At 53.5% G+C, this 25,319-nt stretch overlaps 1 protein-coding gene across 3 annotated transcripts in view; it reads left to right on the top strand.

Annotated features, from left to right (window-relative positions):
- SNX29 (sorting nexin 29) overlaps nucleotides 1-25,319 on the top strand; it is a 548,246-nt gene that overhangs the window by 92,058 nt on the left and 430,869 nt on the right. For all 3 annotated transcript variants that reach the window (XR_014840773.1, XM_021088060.2, XM_021088055.2), the window contains one exon: nucleotides 873-955. Coding sequence is in view for 2 of the 3 variants with exons in the window: in XM_021088060.2 (XP_020943719.2) it covers nucleotides 873-955 (83 nt within the window). In the remaining variant the exon portion in view is untranslated. The remainder of the gene's footprint in view (nucleotides 1-872; nucleotides 956-25,319) is intronic.

Below are 25,319 nucleotides of genomic sequence, written 5' to 3'. Positions count from 1 at the left end.
TGGGAGTGTGTCTGGTCACGTTGTTGTCAATAGATCAGTACTTAGCTTTGTCTGAGGTCTGTTCCGTTGAAAGACACTCTCTGTAACGTATGCTGTTGATTCACTGACGTTGAACTCATGGCCACCAGCTCAAAATCAGGCCCGAACCAACCGGATTTGTCCATTTTCGATCCAGGGAGACCAGACAGCACTCCAGCGCTACGGCGAGGGCCATTTTAGGTGCAGCATCTCCAACAAAAAGTGCAAGAATGTGAAAAATGTGGCCCTGAATAACCCGCCAAAAGGACAGAGTGACGGTTGGAAGAAGGCAGGGCTTGCAGCCTATTTGGCGTGAGCTGGGAGCACTCAGAATTGCAGCCACTCTGTGCGTGTTCCCGGGTGACCAGCTTGGCACCAAAGTGTTGAGTTTTTTGGGTTCCAGGTAAACGTTAGGCAGTAGGTGAATTTGCAGATATGGAACCCACAGATAAGGAGGATGGACAGTCATCAAAGGGCTGCCTCCTCTTCCTGCCAGTAGTAATGCTGAGTGAGCCAAGCACCTGCTTGAATTTTTTTTTTCCTTTTTACAGCTGCACCTACAGCATATGGAGGTTCCCAGGCTAGGGGTCACATTGGAGCTGAAGCTGCTGGCCACAGCCACCACCACAGCCGCACCAGATCCGAGCCGCATCTGTGACCTGTACGCAGCTTATGGTGATGCCAGATCCTTTTAACCCTTTGAGCCAGGCCAGGGATTGAACCCGCACCTCACAGAGACAGTGTCGGGTCCGTAACCCGCTGAGCCACAATGGGAACTCCACGCGCTGGAATTTGAATAGCGAGCTTGTGTTTTCAGTGGCCGAGCATAACTCCCCTCTGTCTCCCTCTCCCAGTGTGGAAGCCAGTCCTCCTGGCCAAGGAAGTCCTCTGAGCGGCCTGTTACCTCCCACCTCCGTCCCGGAGTCGATGACAGTGAGTAAGTACGTCCTGAGCAGCTTCTGCCGACGGCAGGGCAGAACCTCGCGTCAGTGCCTGTGTGCTCGCTCCCTCGTGGCCGCGGACCATGCGGAGTGTGGGATGAAGTCACAGGTGTGCTCCCTGGGCCCAGGCTCCCCGGGCTATGGTTAGACTCGATGCTTGGGTGCATGCACACCCTAAGGACGCGCTTCAGAGGTGGAGCGGCATCCGGGCGGAGGGAATCTTCTGTTGTTCAGGGTTTGCTTCCTGCAAGGTTGTCAGCTATGGAGGACCTCTCTAGTTGGCTTTCCTTTGTAGCTCTGGAAGCATCATTTTTGTAAGGAAGGGAAGGTGTGTCTCTTGAAGGTAAATGAAGGTTGCAGATCATTGGGTCCACACTGCAGCCTCCGCACGCAGAGAAAGTATTGGCGGCGTAGCGATTGAGATTAGGGCAGAGGAGCTTCCGCTGTGGTGCTATGGGATCAGTGGTGTCTTGGGAGCACTGGGACGCGGGTTCAATCCCTGGCCCAACACAGTGGGCTGAGGATCTGGTGTTACTGCAGCTGTGGCTTAGGTTGAGACTGCAGCTCGGATCTGATCCCTTGGCCCGGAGGCTCCATATGCTGTGGGGTGGCCAAAAATGAAAAAAAAAAAGATTAGGTGGTTAGAGTGAGCTTCATGTGATAAAGAATAAACCAACCAACTGGAGCTTAATGAGATAGAAATTCATCTGTCTGTCCAGAGGTAGGCAGGCTGGGCTGGCATATAGCTTCATGGTCATCATGAGAGTTCCCGTTGTGGCAGAGCGAAAACGAATCCGACCAGTATCCATGAGGATGTGGGTTTGATCTCTGGCCGCCCTCAGTGGGTCGGGGATCCTGCGTTGCTGTGAGCTGTGGTGTAGGTGGCAGATGTGGCTCGGATCCCACGTTGCTGTGGCCGTGGCGTAGGCCAGCAGCTATAGTTCCGACGCGACCCCTAGCCTGGGAACCTCCATATCCCCTGGGTGGGGACCTTTGTATAAAGTTGTACTTTATACAAAGTTATTATAATATATTGGCTTTGTTCTCCGTGCTGCACAATGCATCCTTGTAGTTGGTTTATTTTCTACAAGTTTGCACCTCTTACCTCCCACTCTGTCTTACCACTCCCCGCTCCTTCTCCCCACCGGTAACCACTAGTTCATTCTCTGTATCTGTTTCAGTTTTGTTATATTCGTTTGTTTTATTTCTAAGAATCCACATGTAAGTGATAATATACAGTATTTGTCTTTCTCGTTCTGACTGATTTCACTAAGCGTAATACCCTCCAGGTCCATCTGTGTTGCCTCAAGTGGCAAAATTTCATTCTTTTTTATGACTGAATAGTACTCCATTGTATGTATGTACTACATCTTTATCCATTCATCTGTTGATGGACGCTTAGGGTGTATTTCCTTTAATTATGAAAGTAGCAGCAAACCATAAGAACCTTAGTGGCTTAGCAAAGTGGGTGACTTGTCACTGCTAAGTCACAGGCACCTGTAACAACAGTGATGTGAAAAAAATCTCATGGTATCACTTCTGCTTGAAAATGCTGTCATTTTTTTAATGTGATAATAAAGAATCCTGTATACTGCTCTGTTACTTTTCTTTTTTACTTTTTGATAATTCTGTTTTGATATAGTCAGTTTCCTTTGTGAATTTGGGTATTTTATGTATTTTATTTTTTTATTAAAAGATTTTTTTTTTTTTGGCCATATCCATAGTGTATCGAAGTTCCTGGGTCAGGGATTGAATCCAGCCACAACTGTGATGGACCACACAGCTGCGGCAACGCCAGAACCTTAACCCATTGTACTGGGCTGAGGATTGAGCCTGAGCTACTGCAGAGACATCACAGGATCTGTAATTCACTGCACCACAGAGGGAACTCCTTATTTTATATATTTTAAACTTTTTTCCCCCAGAGTTCCCTTGTGGCCTGGTGGATAAGGATCTGGCATTGTCACTGCTGTAGCTCAAGTAGGTCACTGTTGTGGGTTCCATCCCTGGCTGGGAACTTCCTCATGCTGTGGGTGTGGCTTAAAAAAAAGAAAACAAAAACCTTTTTTTTTTTTTTTTTGGTCTTTTCTAGGGCCGCTCCCTCGGCATATGGAGGTTCCCAGGCTATGGGTCTAATCAGAGGTGTAGCCTCCAGCCTATGCCACAGCCACAGCAACTCGGGATCCGAGCCAAGTCTGCAACCTACACCACAGCTCATGGCAACGCCGGATCCCTGACCCACTGAGCGAGGCCAGGGATCAAACCCTCAACCTCATGGTTCCTAGTCGGGGTCCTTAACCACTGCGCCATGACGGGAACTCCAACAAAAACATTTTTCTGAGAAGAACCCCGTAGACTTCACCAGACTGTAGGATGGATCTGTCTCACACATAAGTTGAACCCCGCCCCTCCCCCAGGCAGGAAGGCCTCTTCCTAGAAGGTGCACCCAGCTTCCTTCCTTGGTTGGTCCCTACAGCCAACATCAGTCCCAGGGCCCCTCCTGGCTGCTAAGGAGGCAGACAGTGTGTGCCCCGCCCCCCAACCCCTGCCAAAAAATAGGATTTTCATGGCTGAAGAAGGACGAGTGGAGTTTGGGGGGCAGCTGGTGTTCTGATTCAAGGGTGAGGAAGACGTGAGTGGCCCCATGAGGCTGGGTAATTGAAAGCAGCCTCCCCGACTTGGTCATCCCTGAAATGGTGAGGGGTTTTGTCCGGACTTTGGGGAGTATATTCTTGTCGTTATGTGCTGCCCAGGAGAAGATGTGTGACCAGTCCCACCTTAGGCTCTCTTTCCACTGGCCCTTTGGCACTTAAGAAAACCCCAAGGCCTAGTGTGAAAAATTAGCTACTGGGGGGAGTAGTAAAGACAGTTACGAGCAAAGCAGAAGACCCCTGGTCCTGCCTCTGCAGTCTGTACTGTCTCAGCAGGTGCACCTGCAGCCCCGTACTTGGGACGTGCGGGGTCCAGCTGGGTGGGAACTGTGGCCCACCTGGAGCCCTCTCTGAAACCAGGTCGCCTGGGTTCAAGTTCACAAACTTCCCGGGGCCCTGATTCCTTGTCTGCGTGGAAGAATGTGATGAACACTCGTCTCCTTGTCCCCTTGTGAGGACACAGTGAGACGTCTGCAGCCTGGCAGGGGGCCCTCGTCTGATCTCTGGCTCCCTGATCTCGGCCTCCAGAACTGTGAACAATTCATTCCTGTGGTTTATAGATCACCTGGTCTGCTGTATTTGGTTTCAGCGGCCTGATGGACCGAGGCACAGAGTGTGCTGGGGCCATGACTCTGGGCTGCTGACCTCTCATCAAGTGCTGCCTCTCTGCCTCCCTCCCAATTCCCACTTCCTTCCCTCTTCCCACCCCCACACCTTCCACTCCCCTCCACCCAGCTGTTAACCTAGGAGGTTAATATGCCACCTAGTGGCTGGTCCAGGAACTAGCCCTGTCGCTTCTCCATCACCACCTTCCCCTCCTCAGGCCGCGTGACCTTTGCAACTCTTGGGGCGTTTCTTCATTGTAGATGGTTTAGGGGGTTTCACCGAAGGTTATCGTTTTCACATCTGCTTGAAATAATAGTGATGAGTATTATTTACATCCTTTTAACTCCCTTTCCTTTTCTCCACTTTTATCTCAAAAATCTTTGCTACTCTTTTATGGGATCAAAACATGACCTTCTTTTTAATGAGTACATAGAAAAGGAGTTTATATATACAGGAATTGAGGCAAAAGAAAGGCATATGTTTTTGAAATGAAATTAGACACGAGAAATCATAATGCCTTTATGATTTTTTTTTTTCTTTTTATGGCTGCACCTGCAGCATATGGAAATTCCCAGGCTAAGGGTTGAATCAGAGCTGCAGCTGCCAGTCTTTACCCATGGCTCACAGCAATGCTGGATCCTTAACCCACTGAGCGAGGCCAGCGATCAAACCTGTATCCTTGTAGATACTAGTCAGGTTCTTAACCCACTGAGCCACAACGGGAACTCCTCTAATGTCTTCAAAAATACCCAGCAGACCTTCTCCTTCCATATTGGAACTGGTGCAGAATGGCTTTCCACCTTGTCATCATTTGCTGGTTAAGTTGGCTTATTCCAAACACCAAATTATATGATGAATAAAATTCCATGTTTTATTTTGCAGTTCCATCTAACTGTTAGTTAGCATCTTTTTAAACATAATTTGTGGAAACCATGTTTCAATCAAGTTTTGGATTAAATAGTCCTGTGCGTCCAGTCTGGGGGCCGGGAGGGTGCGGATGGGGGCTGTGGGCAAGAGCGAAGCCCCATGAGCCATCACGATGCAGGTTGACTCGGACCCAGAGTCTTTTGGGGACAGCTGGTGTCTCTGCTTTTGGCTGACTGCTTTACTCTGTGTGACCAACAGGCTGTCATCACAGGCAGGGTAGCAACTACTAAGGTCTCACGGGCAGACGTGGTTCATGGGCTCTTGTTTCATGGGGGCTCTTGTTCCGTAATAATTATTATAGTGATTAGTGCTCAATAAATGGTAAGGCAGTGGGTGTTATCTGGGCTGCCTCCCTGACGTCATCCCTGGCTTCTCCCCTACCCATGAGGTGCAGGCGCCAAGGCCCATTGTACAGAGGGGGAGCTCCTCGAGGCACAGGCCCGGGACGGGGCTCAGGGTCATGCAGCCAGGCTTCCAGGGCTGTGTTCTGCCCACCTTCCAATCCAGCCCTGCCCCCGGCCCCCTGTCTCTCTTCTTCCTGGTGCAGATGGGGTTGGGAGCGGTGGTCTCTGCCTTTGTTATGCTGCTTCAGCCACCTGACTACTGCCTTTGCAACCGGCTGGCAGAGGTGGAGGTGGTGGGCAGCTGGGCTCTGATGCCTCCAGGGAGGTCGGTTCTTCCTGAAGTCATTTCTTTCTTTCTTTGTGGCCATGCCCATGGCACATGGAGGTTCTGGGGCCAGGGATCAAATCTGAGCCTCAGCAGTGACAAGGCTGGATCCTTAACCCACTGAGCCACCAGGGAACTCCCTGAAATCATTTCTGGATATTTTCTTTGGGGATCAGTTTCTAACTCGTTCAGTAGCCCCAAGGGTCCATGCTGTAAGCCCTAGTCAGAGCCAAACCCCCTAGAATTCTAGAGCCTGGTCTCACGTTCCCAGGTGGGTTCTTTCCAGACAACCTCTGCCCATCTTCAGGTATCAGACCCATCCGTAAGTTCGTACTTACTTCTGGAACAATTCCAGATCTTCTTAAAAGGAGTGCCTGGAAAAGATTAATAATACGGATCTCTTCTCATTTTTTTTCCTACTGCGAACCAGGCTTTATCACTTAATTTCATAGCATCTCTGCGGAGTGGGAGTGTTGGCCTCATTTTGTCGTTGGAGAAACGGAGGCCGAGAGAGGCTGCGGTGAAGGTCCTGCCACGAGGATGTGGGGGGGCCAGTTCAGGTCCTTCCCCATGCTGTTCTGGAAACCGCTGCTTCTGGAATGCATTCAGGTCTATTGAAACAACGCTGTTTGAGAGGCTTTCCTTCCCTGGCACTCCCTGCCCCCGAAGGAGCCTGCTTGCATTACCTCGTCTCATCACCCACTTTGTGATGCCGTGGCCTGGGTGTGTTGTTTATATCAGTTTCCTCCTGGAAGGTGAGCTCTTTGATGTCAGGCCACTTGCCTGCTTGCTCACCACCAGTCCCTGGTGCCTGAAATCCTGGCTCCCGTGGACTTGCAGCTCCAGACACATTAGTTGAAGGAGTGAATGAACGTTTATTCTAGTTCTAACACCCATGAGAAACTTACAGAGGCTTCGGTAGGAATGCATTGAAAGTGAGTTTCCTGAGGGCGGGTGCCTGTCTTTGCATCACCGCTGCATCTCTAGCTTGATCCCCGCCAAAAACCTGGGAGCGGGAGCTGCCCCGCCTGCGGAGTGAAGGAGTGCGTGCATTTCCCCCTTTCTCCCCGTTGCATCAGGGAGGCGGCAGCTGGGCAGAGGGAGCAGCAGCCTAGGAATCGGGAGCATTTGCTTCTGATTCCGCCCCTGATGGTGGGCGGGGTCCCTGGAGCTCTCTGGGCCTCAGTTTCCCCAGCTGTAAAGTGGGGATGCTGCCCTCGAGAGTGCCTTGTGCTTCTACCCATCTGTCCTGGGAGAAGAGTCAGGAAACCCACATCCTCTTATGCAGCCACTGCAGAGCCGGGCTGTCGAAGTCTGGATGTTTCTCGCGTCACGCCTGGCTTCGTTAGCTGGCCTCATATCATCGCGGGCACCTTCGTTTTCCCCTTGCTGACTCTCCTTGGCCAAAGTGTTGACTGTTGAGTTGACTTTGAATGACCTTTGGCTGGGGGAGCTGGGATCCATGAGCATCCTGGCTCTGACATTTGGCCACGACTTTTTCTCTGCTGGGCCAGGTGTTGGTCGAGGTCGGAAGCATGTTGGGCTGGAAAGCGGCAGGCGGGTGTGGGTGTGTGTGCCCAGACTCCTGGGGTGGGGGGGGGCTTTGAAAAGATGTTGTCTTCCAGCACGTGCAAAGGAGAATCAGCCTTCTTTGTGAAAGGTGCATGTCACCTTCAGATTTTAACTCCCAGTGGCCAGAAGCCCTTATGCCGTCACTGCCAAGTTGCCTTCCTCAGGGCTGCTAGATTAGACCTGTAAATCCTATGCTTTCTGCCTCCTTTGTTTTTTCATAGTGCCCTGGTGTGGGCAGTCATGGATGAATTAAACTGTGAAGGCAGCTTCCGGGGTGGAAGGAACATTGGAGTCAGGCAGGCCACAGTGCTGCTGTTCAAGAGCTGTGTGACGTTGGGCAAATGCCTTAACTTCTCTGAACTCAGTTTCCCAGTCCAAGAAATGGAGGTCGTATTACCTGCTTGCAGGATCCCTGTGAAGTCTGTGGGATGTTAGCATAGAGCCGGGGATGTTGTCTGCTTGCTTCTTTGGGGCCCATAGGTAGTTTCAGTGACCTCAGAAGCCTCTCGCAGTTGTGTGCAAAATCATGATTGTGTATCTGTGCTTATATGTGGGTTTTCCTCGGGAGAAGTTCCCCTGCTTTCATCACTCTCCATCAAAGGATTCCAGATCTTAGAAAAGAGTAAGAAACACTTTAGGTACTGAGTATGTGATAATTGCAGCCAGTGTCTGTTGACACCCTAGTGATTGCGGTGTGATTCGCAGTGCTGCCATTCTGCTCTCTGACGGTCCTTCCGCCTAGGCTGGCTGCAGAGGGCCGTTCTTTAACCTGCCATGTCTCAGGGCTCTCCTCTGTGTGAAATGAGCCTGCTGGTAGTACACATCTGATAGGGAGGGCCCTGAGGATTAGATGAATTAATACATGAAAAATCCTCAAGACAGTTGATGTCAATTGCACCCTGCTAAGAAAAATGGGAAAAGCAATGTTGGCAGAGTGCCCGGCACATTCAGTGCTCGGGTGCTGTTTTATTTGAACAGCCTCGGGGGGGCGCGTTGCGGGCGGGTTGTCCTGAAAACGGTCGCTGAGCCCCGCTGTTGACCTGCAGGTGGACAGAGAGCCAGGTCCCCGTTTCCCGACATCATCCGTCCCGCGGAGGAACGGGAACCTCCCCCCGTGGCCCCCTCTGTCTTCCCCCTGCATCAGAGAGGAGTCTGTTCACTCTTTCTGTGGGGCTGGCAGCCTCGAGAATGGAGATGTGATCAGATGGGACAGTGGTTCTCAGCCAGGGGCCATCTCAGCACCCAGGGGACACTTAGCAAGGCCTGGGGACGTTTTCGATGTGTTTGTGGGAGAAGGTGAGCCCCGCATCTTACTCCTCCGCCATCTTGATCCCGCCTCCTCCGGGGATGTTTTTGGTTGTCGCAGCTGGGAAGGGGCATCCCTGCTGGCAGCTGGCTTTATAGAGTTGCAAGAGGAGGGCAGTCACGGGGCTTGAGTCGAGTGTTGGGGGGGCCCTGGCTGGGCGTCAGTGGAACTGGGTGGGTCACCCTGTGTTGGGTCCAGAAAGGGGAGGAGCCTTGCTATCTGCTCTGCTCCTGTGTTCCCCTCCCTGGACCCCCTTTCTCCTTATTTCTAGTGGGTGACCCCAGTGATGCTGCCAGACACCCTCCAGAGCCCGGGACGGGCCCCCTGGTGAGGATGATCCAGCCCCGGACCTCAGTGCCCGGGACTAGAAACCCTGGACAGGAGGAGGAGACAGCGGGGCTATTTTCCAGGAACCATATTTTTTTGGAATTTAATTTTATTTATTTATTTTTGGCCATGCCTGCGGCATATGGAAGTTCCCGGGCCGGGGATCGAACCTGAGCCACAGCAGTGACAATGCCGAATCCTTAACCACTAGGCCACCAGAGAACTTCTTCCCCCCACCCCCCCATATTTTATTTCAGACATCTTTTTTGAAAACTACCTGCCTTCTGCATGGTTCAGGGAATGAAACTTAGGATAAAAAACAAACCTGAACGAAATGACAGATCCGAGAAAGTGTTTGTTCTTCCGTGTGCATCTGGGAGCCGTTTAGTTCCATCATGCCTGTGCTGAAGGTGATTTGGGGGGCTGTAGGGTGCATAAGGACAAACACCTATTGAAGGTACCAGGGTAAGTGATCCCAGCCTCCGAGCTGCAGACAGTCACGCCCCGCATGCTCGACTCATTGGTGCTGTTTTCCTGGAACTTACCGAAAGTTATTTCAGTTGATATTTATTGGTATTCATGTCAGCTTGCATTCTTTTACTTTCTCTTTAGAAAATGAGTTTCTACTCTCGAGTTAATTTCTTTGAATATATGATTATTTGGGAGCTGGAAGTTGCAAGAAAGTGGCTTCAGCCTTTCTGCTGCAGGAAGAGCAGCACCAGAGCCACCAGGGGGCGCTCTGGCCATTTCTCTGCCTCCCTCTTCCCTGCTCTCCTTCTGCAGTTGGGGGTTTGCTGCTGGCTCAATTTTTGATGTCCAGCGCTGGTGCCCTATTTTAGGGGTGAGGGGGTGGTGGGAGTGATGGTCTTGTCTAGTTAAAAGCATCGCACATGCACAGAGCATCCTATACGCCATTAGCAACACTGTGGCCGTGTTGACTGCCTTCAGTGACTTTCTGAAGGGGAGGTTTAGGTGTCTGGTCTTGCTTTGAAATGGAATATCCAGCCTATCAGAAAACAGTCCTCCTTTGTCATTGCTTTTTGTGAGGTATAACTGATTATCCAGGGCTCTTTGGATCTTAATCACTGTGCGGTGGCAGCGGTGGGTCGTGGTGGAGAGCGTTAAGCCCAGATGATCAACCTGATTGTATCCTCTTGATTCGTCCCTGCTTTTGATCTTGAGCCGGGGCAGAGAGGTCAAGAAAAACATCCTTGGTTGTCAATAGGCCTTGTTGAGCCGGTCCTTTTCCCTCCCAGCTATTGTTGGAAGGGCTTCTCAGTATGAGCGAGGAGGTCGGGCTTGTCGCCTGGCAACGCAGTGGCAAACACTGGGCAGCTGGAAGAGTGTGTGGTGCCGATTCGGGCGGATGGCAAGGCCGAGGGTTTGCCGACGCAATTTTAGCAGGAGCTGCTGGGGTAGCAGCCATCACATTGCTTGTGCTCCAAGCCCTCTGAGCCTGAACCACAGGAGTGGGTCGGGTGGATGCAGCCAACACAAAGCCTCAGGCTGAGCAAGTTTCTTACAAGAGGAAACTTCCCACTGAATTTTATCTACTAGACCTTCAGTGACAGACTTGGTAATTAGAATATTCCAGATGGAATTTAGACATGTCCTGATTCTTTATTGAACTGTTATTCAGTCCACAAACATTTACAGAGCACCTCTCACATCCCAGGCACTGTTCTGGGTGCCGGGAGCCAGCCCTGCCACCAAGAGGCTCTGTGCCTGAGTTTCAGCATCATTCAGATGCCAGTTATGGAGTCTCCTGGTGGTGCAGTGGGTTAAGGATCTGGCTTCATTGCTGGAAACTCCGGTTAGATCCCTGGCCTCAGAACTTTTGCATGCCGAGGGCGTTGCCAAAAAACAAAAGCTAAAACAAAACAAACAGATGCCGGTTATAGAGAAGCAGCTTGTTGTGGGGACTGGAGGCGCTAATACAGATCAAGGGCTTCGGCCAGTTCGCCCAGTGCCTGGTAGATGTGAGCTCTTAGTGCGCAGACTCTGCCCACAGGGGCTTTAGAGCCTGGGGGAGAGGGCAGGGGTGCTAAAGGTGCAGCAACGAGGAGCCGTCGGGTGGGGGAAAAGGAAGGCAGTTGAGTCCCTCGGAAGTGATGGATTCTTTGTCACGGGCACTGAGTGGCCTCCACGGTGACACTACCCCCCGCCCACCGCCCAGTGTGTTTCCCCTAAAGCGGGAAATCCTAATCCAAGTTTCACATTAGTAGTGCAGGTTCAGCACCTTAGCCGGAACTGCAGGGGTCTCAGACCCACTTCTGGGGCTGATAGTTTCTTGGCCCCCCACCCCCGAGCTGGGAGGGGAAACCAGTGAGAGTCAGGAGGGGAGGGTAGCAAGGCTGAGGCTCGAGGAGGAGAGGGTGCCGGAGTTAAGGGAGCCTCACCAAGGGGGCTGGGGGTACTACACGGGAAGGGACCACCTTGTGCAAGGGCCCGTGAAAGAGTAATTGCAGGACCCCCAGGCTGTCTGGAGGGGCTTTCCTGCCATCAAGAAGCGATGGGGAGCTGCTGCCTGGTCCCTGGGGGCCACTCGCCCTCCACAGCAATCCCGTGAGGGGTGCTGGTCCCCACGTTGCCAAGAGGGGCGGGCTGGTCCAGGAAGGCTGTGCAGCCTTGCCCGAAGCCCCTGCCCAGCCTGCTCCCCGGGGCATTTCCACCAGCCACTCGTGCAGGGCGACTGCCGGCTCCGGGGGTGTCACTGTCACTGCCATCACAAAGCTCTCCCCCGACTGTAGTTGGGCAGGGCGGCCGCGAGCTCCCCGGGTCTCAGCCTCGTGTCCGTGCTCTGGGTTCTTTTTTGAGCCAAACGAGATTTTTAATTTTTTCCCTTTGAATTTCATTCTTCCAGGTGAGGTCTTTTGCCTTCCTGCTGACCCCTCAGACTCCCGATTTGTTGACACACATTGGAGCGGGGGTGCTCATGACTCTGGAGCTAGGTTGACTTTGGACTTGAGGTTCCAGTTCTGTCTCTCAGCTGGGCCTGGAAGCTGCTTATGTAAGCTGGATGCAGTGCAGAGACGATCCAGAACTGGCTTCTTGCTCAGGGGAATGAGGCACCTGAAGCACTTGTTTGAAGTATCAGCTCTCTTTGAAATGTGCCACCAGAAGAGCCGGGCAGCTGGCTTTATAGAGTTGCAAGAGGGGGGCAGTCACGGGGCTTGAGTCGGGTGTTGGGGGAGCCCTGGCTGGGCGTCAGTGGAACTGGGTGGGTCACCCTGTGTTGGGTCCAGAAAGGGGAGGAGCCTTGCTATCTGCTCTGCTCCTGTGTTCCCCTCCCTGGACCCCCTTTCTCCTTATTTCTAGAAGGTGGTAATGACAGGCACCTGTGAAGTGCTGTACCCCCAGGCACCGAGGGGGCGCTTGTGTGCCGCTCGTGGCCCAGTTCTTCCCCCCTCCTCCCCCGCCCTTCAACTCCTCCTCCTCCCCCACCTTTTAAATAGTAGCTCTCAAAGTTACTATTAACATTTTTGTTTTGGAGTTCCCCTTGGGGCTCGGCAGGTTAAGAACCTGGCAGTAGTGTCTGTGAGGACTTGGGTTTGATCCCTGGCTTCACTCAGTGGATTAGTGACCCAGTGTTGCCGTGAGCTGTGGTAAAGCTCGCAGGTGCAGCTCAGATCCAGCGTTGCTGTGGCTTTGGTGTAGGCCGGTGGCTACAGCTCTGATTTGACCCCTAGCTGCTGTGGGTGCAGCCCTAGAAAGACAGAAAAAAATTTTTTGTTGTTGTTTTATATACTAATACATCTCATTGGGGAAAAGCCCTCACCAGACATGGCCGGACTTGGTGGGGAGCTTCCCTTCCTCTCTGCGTCTCAGCCCCAGCCCCTCTGCGGGGCCTTGGCCTTTGCAGATCAGCAGCTGGGAGAGCATAGCTGGCGGATTGGATAGGGGGTCAGAGGGACAGGCCTGGCCCTTGCCTTCAACCGTCCCCACGCCTGTTGCCAAGGTGCCACAGTCTCAGCAGCTCCAGGCTGCTCCAGGGGTCTGCACACACCGTTGGGGTCCTGTGCCCCTGACACCGTCTGTGCAGGTCTGTCTGCCTGGGGCCCCCTTCCCCACCCCCTTTCTGGCCTGGGTAACGCTTCTTTATCCTTTAAGACTCAGCTTAGATGGCACCTCTTCTCGACAGACAGAAGGATGCAGGTCACAGTGGTAGATTTGTTATCACTTAGGCTGCCTGCAAAGCAGAGCCTGTGGGCAGGCAGGCATGCACCAATGCCACCCCTGAGGTCACTCATCAGGGGGTGGGAAGCAGGGGACAGGGCAGGTGCGCCTGTGTCTGTGTGGCTTTCCCCAGCCTCTGGGTTTCCTCTGGCCCTGGCTCTCAGTGTGGGGGCAGGGCTGGGTTTGGGGGGGGCGTCCTGCTAGCCTAGAAGCAGCAGCTCTGCCTAAGGCCATGGCCCTCTTTTTTTTTTTTTTTTTTTCTTTTTTTTCCAGATATTTATTCCTTAAGCCATTCAAGGTTGGGCTTTGGGTCACATTTAAATCTGAATTCAAGTGTGGAGTCTTTGTTTTTCTTTTCCCCACCTATCTGAAGTTTCTGTTACCACGGACTGGGCACTAAATCAGGCCTCCCCCAGAGCAATGGAGCTGTTTTTTTCTTTTTTCTTTTTTTATTACTTAATGAATTTTATTACATTTATAGGTGTACAACAATCATCACAACCAAATTTTATAGCATGTCCATCCCAAACCCTCAGTGCATCCCCCCATCCCCCAACCTGTCTCATTTGGAAACCGTAAGTTTTTCCAAGTCTGTGAGTCAGTATCTGTTCTGCAAAGAAGTTCATTCTGTCCTTTTTTAGATTCCACATGTCAGTGATAGCGTGTGATGTTGGTGTCTCACTGTCTGACTGACTTCACTTAGCATGATAATTTCTAGGTCCATCCATGTTGCTGCAAATGCCGTTATTTCTTTCCTTTAAATGGCTGAGTAATATTCCATTGTGTGTATGTACCGCATCTTCTTGATCCACTCCTCTGTCGATGGGCATTTAGGTTGTTTCCATGTCTTGGCTATTGCAAAGAGTGCTGCAATGAACATCGGAGTACATGTGTCTTTTTGAGACATGGTTTTCTCTGGATGGATGCCCAGGAGTCGGATTGCTGCATCAAATGGTAGTTCTGTTTTTAGTTTTCTGAGGAATCGCCATACAGTTTTCTGAAGTGGTTGCACCAATTTACAATCCCACCAACAGTGTCATAGGGTTCCTTTTTCTCCACACCCTCTCCAGCACTTTATCGTTTGTAGACTTTTTGATGCTGGCCACTCTGGCTGGTGTAAGGTGGTACCTCATCGTGGTTTTGATTTGCATCTCTCTAACCATGAGTGATGCTGAACATCTTTTCATGTGTTTCTCGGCCATCTGTATGTCTTCTTTGGAGAACTGTCTGTTTAGATCTTCTGCCCATTTTTTGGATGGGGTTGTTGGTATGGAGCTGTAGGAGGTGTATATAAATGTTGGAGATGAATCCCTTGTCAGTCGATTCATTAGCAAAGGTTTTCTCCCATTCTGTGGGTTGTCTTTTGGTTTTGTTTAGGGTTTCCTTTGCTGTGCAGAAACTTTTAAATTTCATTAAGTCCCATTTGCTTATTTTTGTTTTTACTGTCATTACTTGAAGAGGTGGATCTGAGAAGACGTTGCTTTCGTTTATGTCGGAGAGTGTTTGGCCTATGTTTTCCTCTACGAGTGTTAGTCTCTGGTCTTGTATCTAGGTCTTTAATCCATTTTGGGTTTATTTTTGTGTATGGTGTTAGGGAGTGTTGGAATTTCATTCTTTCGCACGCGGCTGTCCAGTGTTCCCAGCACCACTTAGTGAACAGGCCGTCTTTTCTCCGTAGGCCATGGTCCTCTTGTCCAGGCTGCGTCACCGCTTTGGGAAAAGCTGCAGCAGCTTTCTAGGCCCTTTTGGTTGAGGGGATGCTCCTCACTTGGGCGTTCCTGGGGGAGAAAGCAGAGTGCCCAGTTGTGCCCAGTCCCCCAGGAAGCCGCCCCCACTCCATGACTTGACATCCTGGCCCCTGGCCGGTTCAGATGCAGGCTTTGACCAGAGGCCCCTGGACACACACCGGTGCCTCCGGGCGGCCCTGTGAAGTGAGCGCCAGGCGTGCATGGCGAGTAGGTACCTACTGTGTGCTGTGGGTCGGGCGCCCTCCTAGGCCCGTTCTCTTCCCCCATCTGGTCTTCACAACAGCTCCACGAGGCGGGTCTGTTTTATCCCTGACTTTCTGATGAGGAGAAGCTACAGTCTGGCGATGAAGGGCCTTGCTGGACGTCACAGGGAGTCCTTGACAGGGGCACATGTGTCCTCACTGCCTCGCCCCCCAAGCCTGGCACCTGCCGCCTCTGCTCGTCAGTGTTCACGCAGGCATCTGGCCAGCAGGTACTTAGGACCTACTGTGTGCCCGGCACCACGTGGGCCCTAGAACAGGAGTCTTGGCTTCAGCACCGTTGCCCTTGTGTTGGGTTATTCTCTGCTGGGGGCCATCCTGTGCCTTGCAGGATGTTTCCCAGCATCCCTGGGCAATTCCCACCGGAAATGTTTGCGACATTGCCACCTGTTCCCCTGGGGTCAGACCCCACTCAGGTGAAAACCTGTTCCAGCAGGAAGCATGGTGCTCACTTACATTCCGGGAGGGAGCATGGAGAGCACAGCATCAAGGCGTATACCAAGCGCGGGTCTGTCTGAGGCGGAATGAAGCAGAGCAAGAGCGTAGACAGAGAGCTGCCAGAGCGTCCTGCTGTCTGATGGCCCATTTGGTCAGGCAGCTTTTGAGTAGAGGCCTGGATGGAGTGAGGAAGGGTGCTCCCAGGAGAGGGAACAGCCAGTGCAAAGGCCCTGGGGTAGGAGGGCACTGGTGTGGCTTAAGCACGGTGAGCCTTGGATGGTGGGGGAGGGCAGTGGGGTGGCTTTAGCTTTCACTCTGAATGAGACAGGAAAGCATCAGGGACTCTATAGCCCAGGAAGGTCTCAGCCTGAACCGTGTCCACTGGGTGGAGAGTTGATTCTGGGGTGGGGCAGCAGGGCTGGCCTCATGGAGGAGGGTCTGGGACTCCCTGTATAGGAGGACGGCCTGAGGGGCTTTTTCCAAATGAGATGATGGCTGTGATACATGCCCATGGTTAAGAGACCTGGCCCTGGTCTCCTCTCAACCCCAGCCCTGTTCCTTCCAGGACTGAAATTGCGTCTCTTAATCTTTTAGCTGATACTTCAGCTCAACACTCTTCTTTCCGCCCCTGCCCCTCGGTCTTCTTAGGGCTACCGCCGGGGCATATGGACACTCTGGGCTAGGGGTCAAATCGAAGCTTCAGCTGCTGGCCTGCACCACAGCCACAGCAACGCCAGATCCGTGTAGCATCCATGACCTACACCAACAGCCGCAGCAACACCGGATCCGGGACCAACTGAGTGAGGCCAGGAATCAAACCTGCGTCCTCATGGATACTAGTCAGGTTCTGAACCCACTGAGCCACAGTGGGAACTCCTCAACACTCTTCTTGAACCATCATTTGTTGGATGAGTGCTTTTTAGAAATGATCAATTAGCTTCTTGCTAGAAGGCAGAGGGATGCCTCCTGATTCGAGCCCTTTCTGGGCTGAAGGAGGGAGCCTGTTTTGTTCTCCTTGCTCAAGGCTCTGTTGTTTTTTTTCTCTCTCTTTTTTGGGTCGAATCGGAGCTATAGCTGCTGGCCGACTCCACAGCTCACAGCCACGCCAGATCCTTAACCCACTGAGCGAGGCCGGGGATTCAACCTGTGTCCTTATGGATACTAGTCACGTTCGTTAACCACTGAGCCACGATGGGAACTCCTATTTTTTTCTCATCTCAATTGAGATGTCCTAGGGTCGCTTTTTGCCTGATTTTGCCTTTCAGAACCTTTAGTTCCTCCGTCATTGTGTTCTTCCTCTAACGAACAGTTGACCCCTAATTAATTTTAATCGTTTTTATATCGGCAACTTCGGTTCATCACAGCTGTCCTTTGATGTCTTTTTAATGCATTCTTGTTTCCATTTATCATCTCTCCACGGTGTTCTTGTAATCATTAATTTATTCATTCATTCCTAGAGGCCTCACTGTGTGATCAGGGCCCTTCTAACATTTACTGGTAAAAAGGAGACAAAATAGACTTGAAAAAATGACCTCTGCTGACTGCAGTTTCCTGGAATTGGCCCTGACTGAGGCCCTCGCTCCAGAGCAGGCAGATCCAAACCAGGATTTACTTCCCTGACATCAGTGGCCACTCCTTGGCCTCAGACTCTCTGACAATCACGTGCCTTGGTTGAAAGTCTCGGTGTTGTTTGGTACTTAGACGCCAGGAGAGTCTTCTCAAGGGACAGCAGACACAAACACCCACAGGTCTGTGAGGCCAGCCTTTTGGGGGCAGGTCCTGTCCTCAAGGTGCCTGGCCGCGTGGCTTCACCCAGGTTGGCTCCGGATTCGCTGTGGGCTCAGGCGTTATTTATCACACGCTGTATTCGGGAGTGTTCCCTGTCGCCTATGGAATCGGTGATGCTCTGAACGCTGTGGAAATCTGTTCCTTTTCCTGTGCAAATCTTTGTTAAAACCAGCTGGTGACCCTTGGCTTTTTTGTCGTATATCATAGTCAGGGCCTTCTTTGCCTTCCAGAGATAGGGCCCAAAGACAGATTCTGCCCAGGAAAAGGACCCCAGGAAACGATGCCCAAGGTTTGCCCAGTGCTGCTGCGTCTGCCTGCCGGGCCTGTGGGCGTGGTCTCACTCCCAACGGCGTGTCCGGTTGGCTCCAATCTCAGACCTGCTTGCATTTTGTTGGCACTGCTTTTTCCTCTTCCCTGGCCAGTTATTCCAGGGAAGAGATGGAGGCTTACACTGAGTTTCTGGGATGTCAGCCTCCATCCTCAGAGTATGAGAAATAGAATGTTTTCTTCACAGAACTACAGTTAACCCAAATATGAAACCAGAATGCACAAAGAATACAACTTTATTTTATTTTTTTGTCTTTTTGCCTTTTCTGGGGCCACTCCTGTGGCATATGGAGATTCCCAGGCTAGGGGTCCAATCGGAGCCGTAGCCACCAGTCTACGCCAGAGCCACAGCCGAGTCTACAACCTACACCACAGCTCATGGCAACGCCGGATCCTTAACCCACTGAGCAAGGCCAGGGATTGAATCCAAACCCTCATGTTTCCTAGTTGGATTTGTTAACCACTGCGCCACGACGGGAACTCCAAGAATACAATTTTCAAAGAGTATTTTTGGAGTTCCTGTTGTGGCACAGTGGGTTAAGAGTTTGATTGCAGTGGCTCAGGTCTTTGCAGAGGTGTGGGTTTGATTCCTGGCCTGGTACAGTGGATTAAAAGATCTGGCATTCCCACAATTGTGGCAGAGATCAGAGCTGTGGCTCTGATTCAGTCCCTGGCTTGAGAACTCCCCTGTGCCACGGGTGCAGCCATAAAAAATAATAAAATAAAAAAGAGGAGTTCCCGTCATGGCTCAGTGGTTAACGAATCTGACTAGGAACCATGAGGTTGTGGGTTCAATCCCTGGCCTTGCTCAGTGGGTTAAGGATCCGGCGTTGCTGTGAGCTGTGGTGTAGGTTGCAGATGTGGCTCAGATCTGATGTTGCCATGGCTGTGGTATAGGCCTGCGGCCACAGCTCCGATTAGACCCCTAGTCTGGGAACCTCTCTATGCCACAGGAGCAACCCTAGAATAGACCAAAAAAAAAAAAAAATTTTTTTTTTGAAAAAAAATCCGATGAATATTGAATGCGGTTTGACCCTTTCATCTAAATTAGATTTTTCCCCCCTCTTCTGAGTAGCACTGATGACTTAAAGCAGATCTTTTTTTAGGTAGTAAGTTAGCAGTAGAAAACTCACAAAATAGTACCAAGTGCTGTCTGTGTTTCTGGGGATTCCCGTTCTGACCCCTCCACCCTCCTCTTCCCTCCCCTCCTGGATTCATCCCTGGGTCCTGTCACGTTCCCCGAAGTGGAGATCACTCTAGCGAGGGAGTTGAGCTGAGTTCTCTTCGTGTTAAGTTCAGGCAATTGAGCTGACAAGTTGGGAACGAGGGACCACATTTAATGCCGTTTGGTCTGCCTGGGAGGAGGCAGAGTGGCTGCTTTACAGAGGGGACCGTCCATCACCCGTCTGCACTGGGGCGGCCCCTCCACGGGACAGAGCGACACCTCCATCTAAATCACATGGGCAAGGTCATCACGGCTTCATCCCGGAGGCTCCCACCAAGGACCCAGGAAGCTCGGCTTCCGTAAATGTCCTCCGCTCATCCTGGCTCGCGTGGGCCCCGGGATGGGACTGGAAAGTCACCTCGCTAACGCCTTGGTGGCTTTGTCAGGAAATGCATCTAGGGGCCTGTCTGGCAGGAAGCTGCTCTGTAACAAAGATCCGGAGTAACACAGGAGTAAACGAGATAGGATTTTCTCTCTTCCCACAGAGCAGCTTGGGACCTGGTGCCCTTTTCACCGCTGCCCTGTCGCTTCTCCGACGTTGCCCTTGTCCACGTTCCTACCAGGGAGGAGGCGGGGCCCCTTCTCTTAAGGGCACCAACCCCAGGCTTCCAGCCTTGCTTCCACTCACCTCGCTTCGCCTGCAAGAAGGTAGAGGGTCACTAGCAGCTGCAAGAGAAGGTCCGAGTGGCCGGTTATGGGGGAGGGGGAGGATGGCACGGGGTCCAGATGAGGTCAGCACTGTCAGTCTGACTGGCACGGTTTCTGGATGTGCGTGTGTATGTGCGTGTGTATGTACACACATACACACGCACATACATATACACACATATAAAATGTGTATGTGTACCTGTTCTCTGTGTAATATATACTACACACATTAAAACCTCTTTCTGTGCAAGACTTGAAGCCTCACAAGAAGTTGTAAGACACTGTAGAGAATTTCTCATGCGCTTTCCAAGCTCCCCCTGTAGAGAGCATCTTGCGGAACCACAGCGTGTGGTTAAGACCCGGAAGCTGACGCCGCTCCAGACGTCTCGGGATCCCAGCCCTCGCTCGTGAGCTGTTGTGCGTGTGTGTGGGAGTGAGAAACGTTAGCGCTCATGTCGATTCACGTGGCCGGCCCTGGACACATCCTTTCAGAGGTCGCGCCTCCTCCAGAAGCAAGTCCAAGACCTTCCGCGAGCGGCCCCTGCCTCATCTATTTCATCCTTGGAAGATTTTCATGTTAAAAACAGCATTGAAAATACAGTTGACCTCAGTGGACACATCAGAACCTCTGCAGCCCCTGGGCATATGTGCACAGTGGCACCCCCTGCAGTGGTGCCCACAGCAGGTCCTTCTTCCTACTGTGGAAGGTGGGTACCAGCTCCTCCCCACCTCACTGGGCTCCCTCCACCCCGCAGTTGACATAAGTGGTTGTCTCTGTTACGCGGGCCTTCCCAGTTTGGGGGTAACCACTGCTCATCCTCCAAGCCTCTGCACAAGCACTTTTCCTCTGAGGAAGTGTTTCTTGAGCCTTCCCTCCCACAAGCTTTGGTGACGCCTCCTGTTTTTGGTCTGCATCACCCATCAGCCCATTCTGAGCAGGTTTTTGAGGGCAGGAGGCTGGCTCAGGGGTCACCTCTTGTCTCCCCTTCCGCATCCACTGTGTGTTGGCACCGTCATGCCTGGTGCCTGGCCCCCTGTGAGTGGTTCATCAAGGCGATTGACAGGCGATTCCTAGGTGTCCGTGTATGGCAGGACTCTGCCTCGAGCCCTGTCCTCAGCCATCACCACTCCCCGCATCCTGCAGGAAGGCGTTCTTTTGTTCGTCTCATGTATGAAAAACTAGAGCCTGGAGAGATGACAGAGCTTGTTTTCAGTGATAGGAAGAGGGCCTGGGGAAGCTCTGAAATGACTTGGGCATCTTTTTTAAGGCCAAGGATTGATTGACAGCCCCAGAATGAGACGTAGAATTGTATCAGGAATTGCTGGAAAAGCACGGGACAAAGGGAAGGGTCAGTGTTGAGCCACAGAGATTTCCCGTGGATGCATCAGTTGCCCTTTGCCGCCCCAAGGAGGATAATTATGCCGCTGCAGCTGAGAGGGCAGACGGGCTTGGCTTTGGAGGGTAGGCCCTTCCTGAACAGTCCTCAGGGCATGAGTAGCCCTCCTGGTGGCAGAGGAAGCTGACTTTCCTAACCTCCCGTGACACTCTGGGAAACCCTGGTGGAAATGAGGAAGGGGTTGGGCTGAGGCTGAGGGAGGTGCCGCCTTCCTCAGGCTGTTGGGGCTGGGATGCCAGTCCTGGTGCCTTTTGAAGGGAAGTGCTCTGCCAGGCCTGGGGATACGTGGTTGGGGACCTCCATCAGGCAGGACCATTGGCCATGGAGACCAGGGCAGCAGGTGGGCTGGGAGCACCTGGATGCTGGTTCTGGCTCCACCCCTTAACCCTTTGGGTCTTGGAGACGTGTCGTCTCTTCTCATAGGGGAGGGTTGGAGGCATCCAGGCTTGTAGGGCACCTACTGGGCATCATGCCGGCAGGCGTGTTTATAGCCTGTAACTCACTGAATTCCCCCAGCAACGCTGTGAGTTGGTACTTGTATCCCTCTGCCCAGATGCCACAGCTGGGGACCGGGGAGGTCCATTCGCTCCTCAGTTACACAGCTGCTGATTGCTGGAACAGGGACTTAAGCCCGACTCAGCCCTGAAGCCTCCGCTCTGTTCACCAAGCCAAGTGGCAGCCTCACGAGGACACGGGGAGTGGGAAGCTATCCAGCTGAGAAGCCCAGTGCCAGACTCTAGAAAGTTCTCATGAGGAAGACATGAACATCCTTCAGGCCCCAGGGTTAACCACTTTAGCTTCCAGTTTTCTCATCTTTCAGATGGAGTGAGCTCACCTGCCTGCTTTCCTCACAGGGCAGAGTGAGTGCGGAATTTGCAGGTGCTTTAAAGTGAGGAGGGGTGGAAGAAAAAATCATTAAAAAAGTGGATGGGGCTGTGCGTGGTGGCTGGAGTTAGCCTCCGGCTCCGAGGTGCGGGGGGAGCTTCTCAGCTGCAGAAGGTCTCAGGTGACTCTCTTGCCCTGTCCCTGCTCGGGCGCATCCCCCCACCCCCCGTTTCTCAAGGCAGGAAAGAAGTGGAAATATTATCTGTTTACTGCTGCTCAGCCAGTCCCGGCCCTCATGGGGTTCGGCAGCCCTCCCTCCCCAGTTTAATATCTCTTGCTGCTCCCCACGGTGCCTGTGCATTCGTCTGCTTAAAGACTACTTTTCTAGCTCTCAAGGCGGAGCTTGGCACCGATTTTCTTCTTCTGTCCCGAGGAGTGGGTTTTCCACAGATGCCTCAGCCGGTAGACTGCGAGGATCCCAGATGCCAGCCTCCAGGGCGGCCTCCCTCCCGCTGAGCCCAGTGCGAGGACAAAGGACCAGAGGCGCCTCGCTGCGAGGAGCCGCTGTGAGGCCGTGGCTGCTTAACCCCCTGCTTTGCAGAAGCCTTAGGTGCTGGGCTTCTGGCAGGACTAAGGTCTAGGCTTTGGAAAACACGCCACCCCGTCCATCACCGTCCCTTCCCACCAGGCGCTGGGTCTCCAGTGGCCTCTGTATCCAGCCACTTGCCCACCCTGGGGTCTGCAGGCCCCGGGCCCTGGAAGGCAGGCTGGCTCCTGGGAGAGCAAGCCTGCTGATTGACAGAAACGGTACTTCTCCAGGGCCCGGGGTTTAGATAAACAGCATGTGCACAGGGACGCCTAGAAAGGAGCGGAGGACACGCGCCGGCAGCGGGTCGGCGCTTTCCCCGGGCAGATGGGACGCGGGCCTGTCAGCCACTCCGTCTCGCCTCCCCACCTCCCCTCTCGGATCCCCGCAGGGCCTTTTTCTGCACTTGGGGCAAAATCCACATTTCTGTTGCGGCTTTTGAGACCTGTCTGCCCTCTTTCTTGCCCGTCCGCGCGCTTGTCCCTCAGTCCAGCCACACTGGCCTCCGGGACTTGAATTAGGCCCTTCCTTCCTCCTGGAACGTTCCCCCCCCACCCCCACCTGAAGGACTTCCCACCACTTAGCATCCGCACCTGCATCGGCCACGCCCCCTGGCGGGCTTGTCTCTTCAGGGTCTGGCCATTTCTGCCTCGGGCTGTGGTAGCGTTTTCCTCCGTGTGTCTAAGGTCTGCCTCCCTCGCTGGTCGGAAGCTTTGAGAGGGACCCTGAGTCCCAGCAGCAGGGGCTTCTCCCCGCCCCGCCCCTCCGGGTTCTCTGGGTGGCCTCGCCGTGTGACCCGGGGGTCCAGGTGCCGTCCAGGCGGGGTCCGGGGTGCCCGCCTCGTGCCGGCTGTCCCGCCCTCGCGTGTTCCCAGCTGGAGGCCCCCCCACCCCCGGCCATCAGCCCGCGGCCTCACCTGGCCCCCTCCTCCCTCCCTCGGGTTTCCCTGGGGGTTCGGAGTCTCATGTGAGGAGTCCATGGGGCCCAGGAGCCCTAACTCTCCACCCCGAGGGCACCCAGACCGCAGGTGTGCAGGGAGAGGGAGGTCTGCTGCCTGGGGTGGGGGTGGTTCCGTTTCTGGCGCTGAGGAACCAGGCGATGGAGGCCGCCTTCCTCGTGCTCCAAGGCCCCAGGCCCCAGGCAGGATGGCCGTCCCTTGCGGCCTTTTAAGCGCTGGAGATGGGGGCTCGGCCTGGAGAAGGAGCACGTCCTCTCCGCGGCTCGCACCCAGCCGCATCCAGGGTGCCCATTTCTGCCAGGAGGAGGCTTCCAGTCTGTTTCTTTGGGGCAGTGCTTTTCCTCCCCGACCTTGCCCGTGTTGGGCAAAGGGCGCTGCACACACGTGGCCGCACTAAGGTGAGCTGGTGTCTCCTCCGCTTCCTTTGGGAGGTTTACTGTTGTTACCGAACCGAACTTGGGTCTGCTCGACCCGGCGCAGTAAAGCCAACCTGCTGCCCCGGGTCGAGGTGCAGGGAAGAGCAGCATTTACTGCAGGCAGCCTGTACTCAGAAAGCCCCAGCCCCCCAACGGCTCTCCGGGAAAGGCTTTAAGGACAGGCGAGGGAGGGGCTGTGGGGGTGTGATGGGCTCCTGGACGATCTTCTGCTTGTTCGGTGGTGGAGTAACGGGAGGGGGGGGCGGTGGTTGCGCCAGTGCTGCTTCCAGCTGGCCTGGGCTCTGGGAGCGTGTGGGCAGCGTGCAGGTTAACTTCCTCCGCCTGGCGGGAGTCTCGGGGCTGCAGAACGGCTCAAAGGACGTGGCTCAGAAGGTGATCGCCCCTGAGGAGCAACGAAAGGGCCTTGACTTTGCTGAATGGCTGAACTGTGATTATCTTGTCTTGCTTGACTGTTTTCCTTTAATTTTCTCTGTTCTCTGATGTCGTTTGCTCTGTGGAACTGAGGGAAGGCCTAGGAGCCTCAAGTTTCTCTGTGGGCAGGGGACATGGTGGGGGGGAGTCTGTCGGGGAAGACCCCCAGGTCCTGCTCAGTTATACTGTGGGGGTGGGTGATTCTGCCTGGGGGTGGGGGCAGGAGGGAGGGAGGGGCCCGCCTTCCCGCTCCTCCTGGGGCTTCTCCCTCGTTCTGGAGTCTCCACTGCGGTAAAGGAGGTGGATTTGATCTCCTTGTTTGACAGGTGAGGATGCGGGTTCAGAGAGGCCAACTCATCTGCCTGAGGTAGAACAGCTGGTTCCTGACGGGGCCAGGTGCCTCGAACCCAGGCCCACCTGCTCACCGAGCAGAGTGGTTTCTGGCCGTGCTGCCTCCAGGGAAGTGTGAATATTGAGGGCCTGCTCTGTGGGGTGGACGGTCACTCTGTCACCTACCTGATTGCCTTCACTTCCCAGGCCAACCCGCGGTGTAGGTAGTGTGATCCCCTCGTAACAGAAGGGGGACATTGAGGCTCGGGGGTGGGTAGCTCTGCTCCGAGTGGGACCTGGGCTCGTGGTGGGGCTGGTCCCGGCGAGGGCTTTAGAGGCAAAGAGGGTTGGTGTCATTGTCCAGTTCAAGTGAGCCCAGTAGGGGTGCGGTGTGGAGGGCGTGAGACCCTGAGGAAGGCTTTCGGCTGCAAGCATTGAACACCTGCTGACGGAGTTCCTCTTGTGGCGCAGTGGAAGCGCATCCAACTAGGAACCATGAGGTTGCAGGTTCCATCCCTGGCCTCGCTCAGTGGGTTAGGAATCTGGCGTTGCTGTGTCTGTGGATATAGGCTGGGGGCTGTAGCTCCGATTCAGGCCCTAGCCTGGGACCCTCCATATGCCGTAGGTGTGGCCCTAAATAGACCAAAAAAAAAGAAAAAAAAGAAAAGAAAACCCACTGACAGCGGCTGAGGCAAGAGTTCTTTGTTCCCTTAAAACGGGAAACATGGGGTCGGGGGTTGCTGGCATG

The sequence above is a fragment of the Sus scrofa genome, chromosome 3 (assembly GCF_054392235.1).
Source record: "Sus scrofa isolate SSC_HxYL_T2T_F1_AM1 chromosome 3, Sscrofa_HxYL_maternal_Yorkshire_Landrace_v2.0, whole genome shotgun sequence".
Lineage (NCBI taxonomy): Eukaryota > Metazoa > Chordata > Mammalia > Artiodactyla > Suidae > Sus > Sus scrofa.
This window is presented reverse-complemented; position numbering and strand designations above follow the sequence as displayed.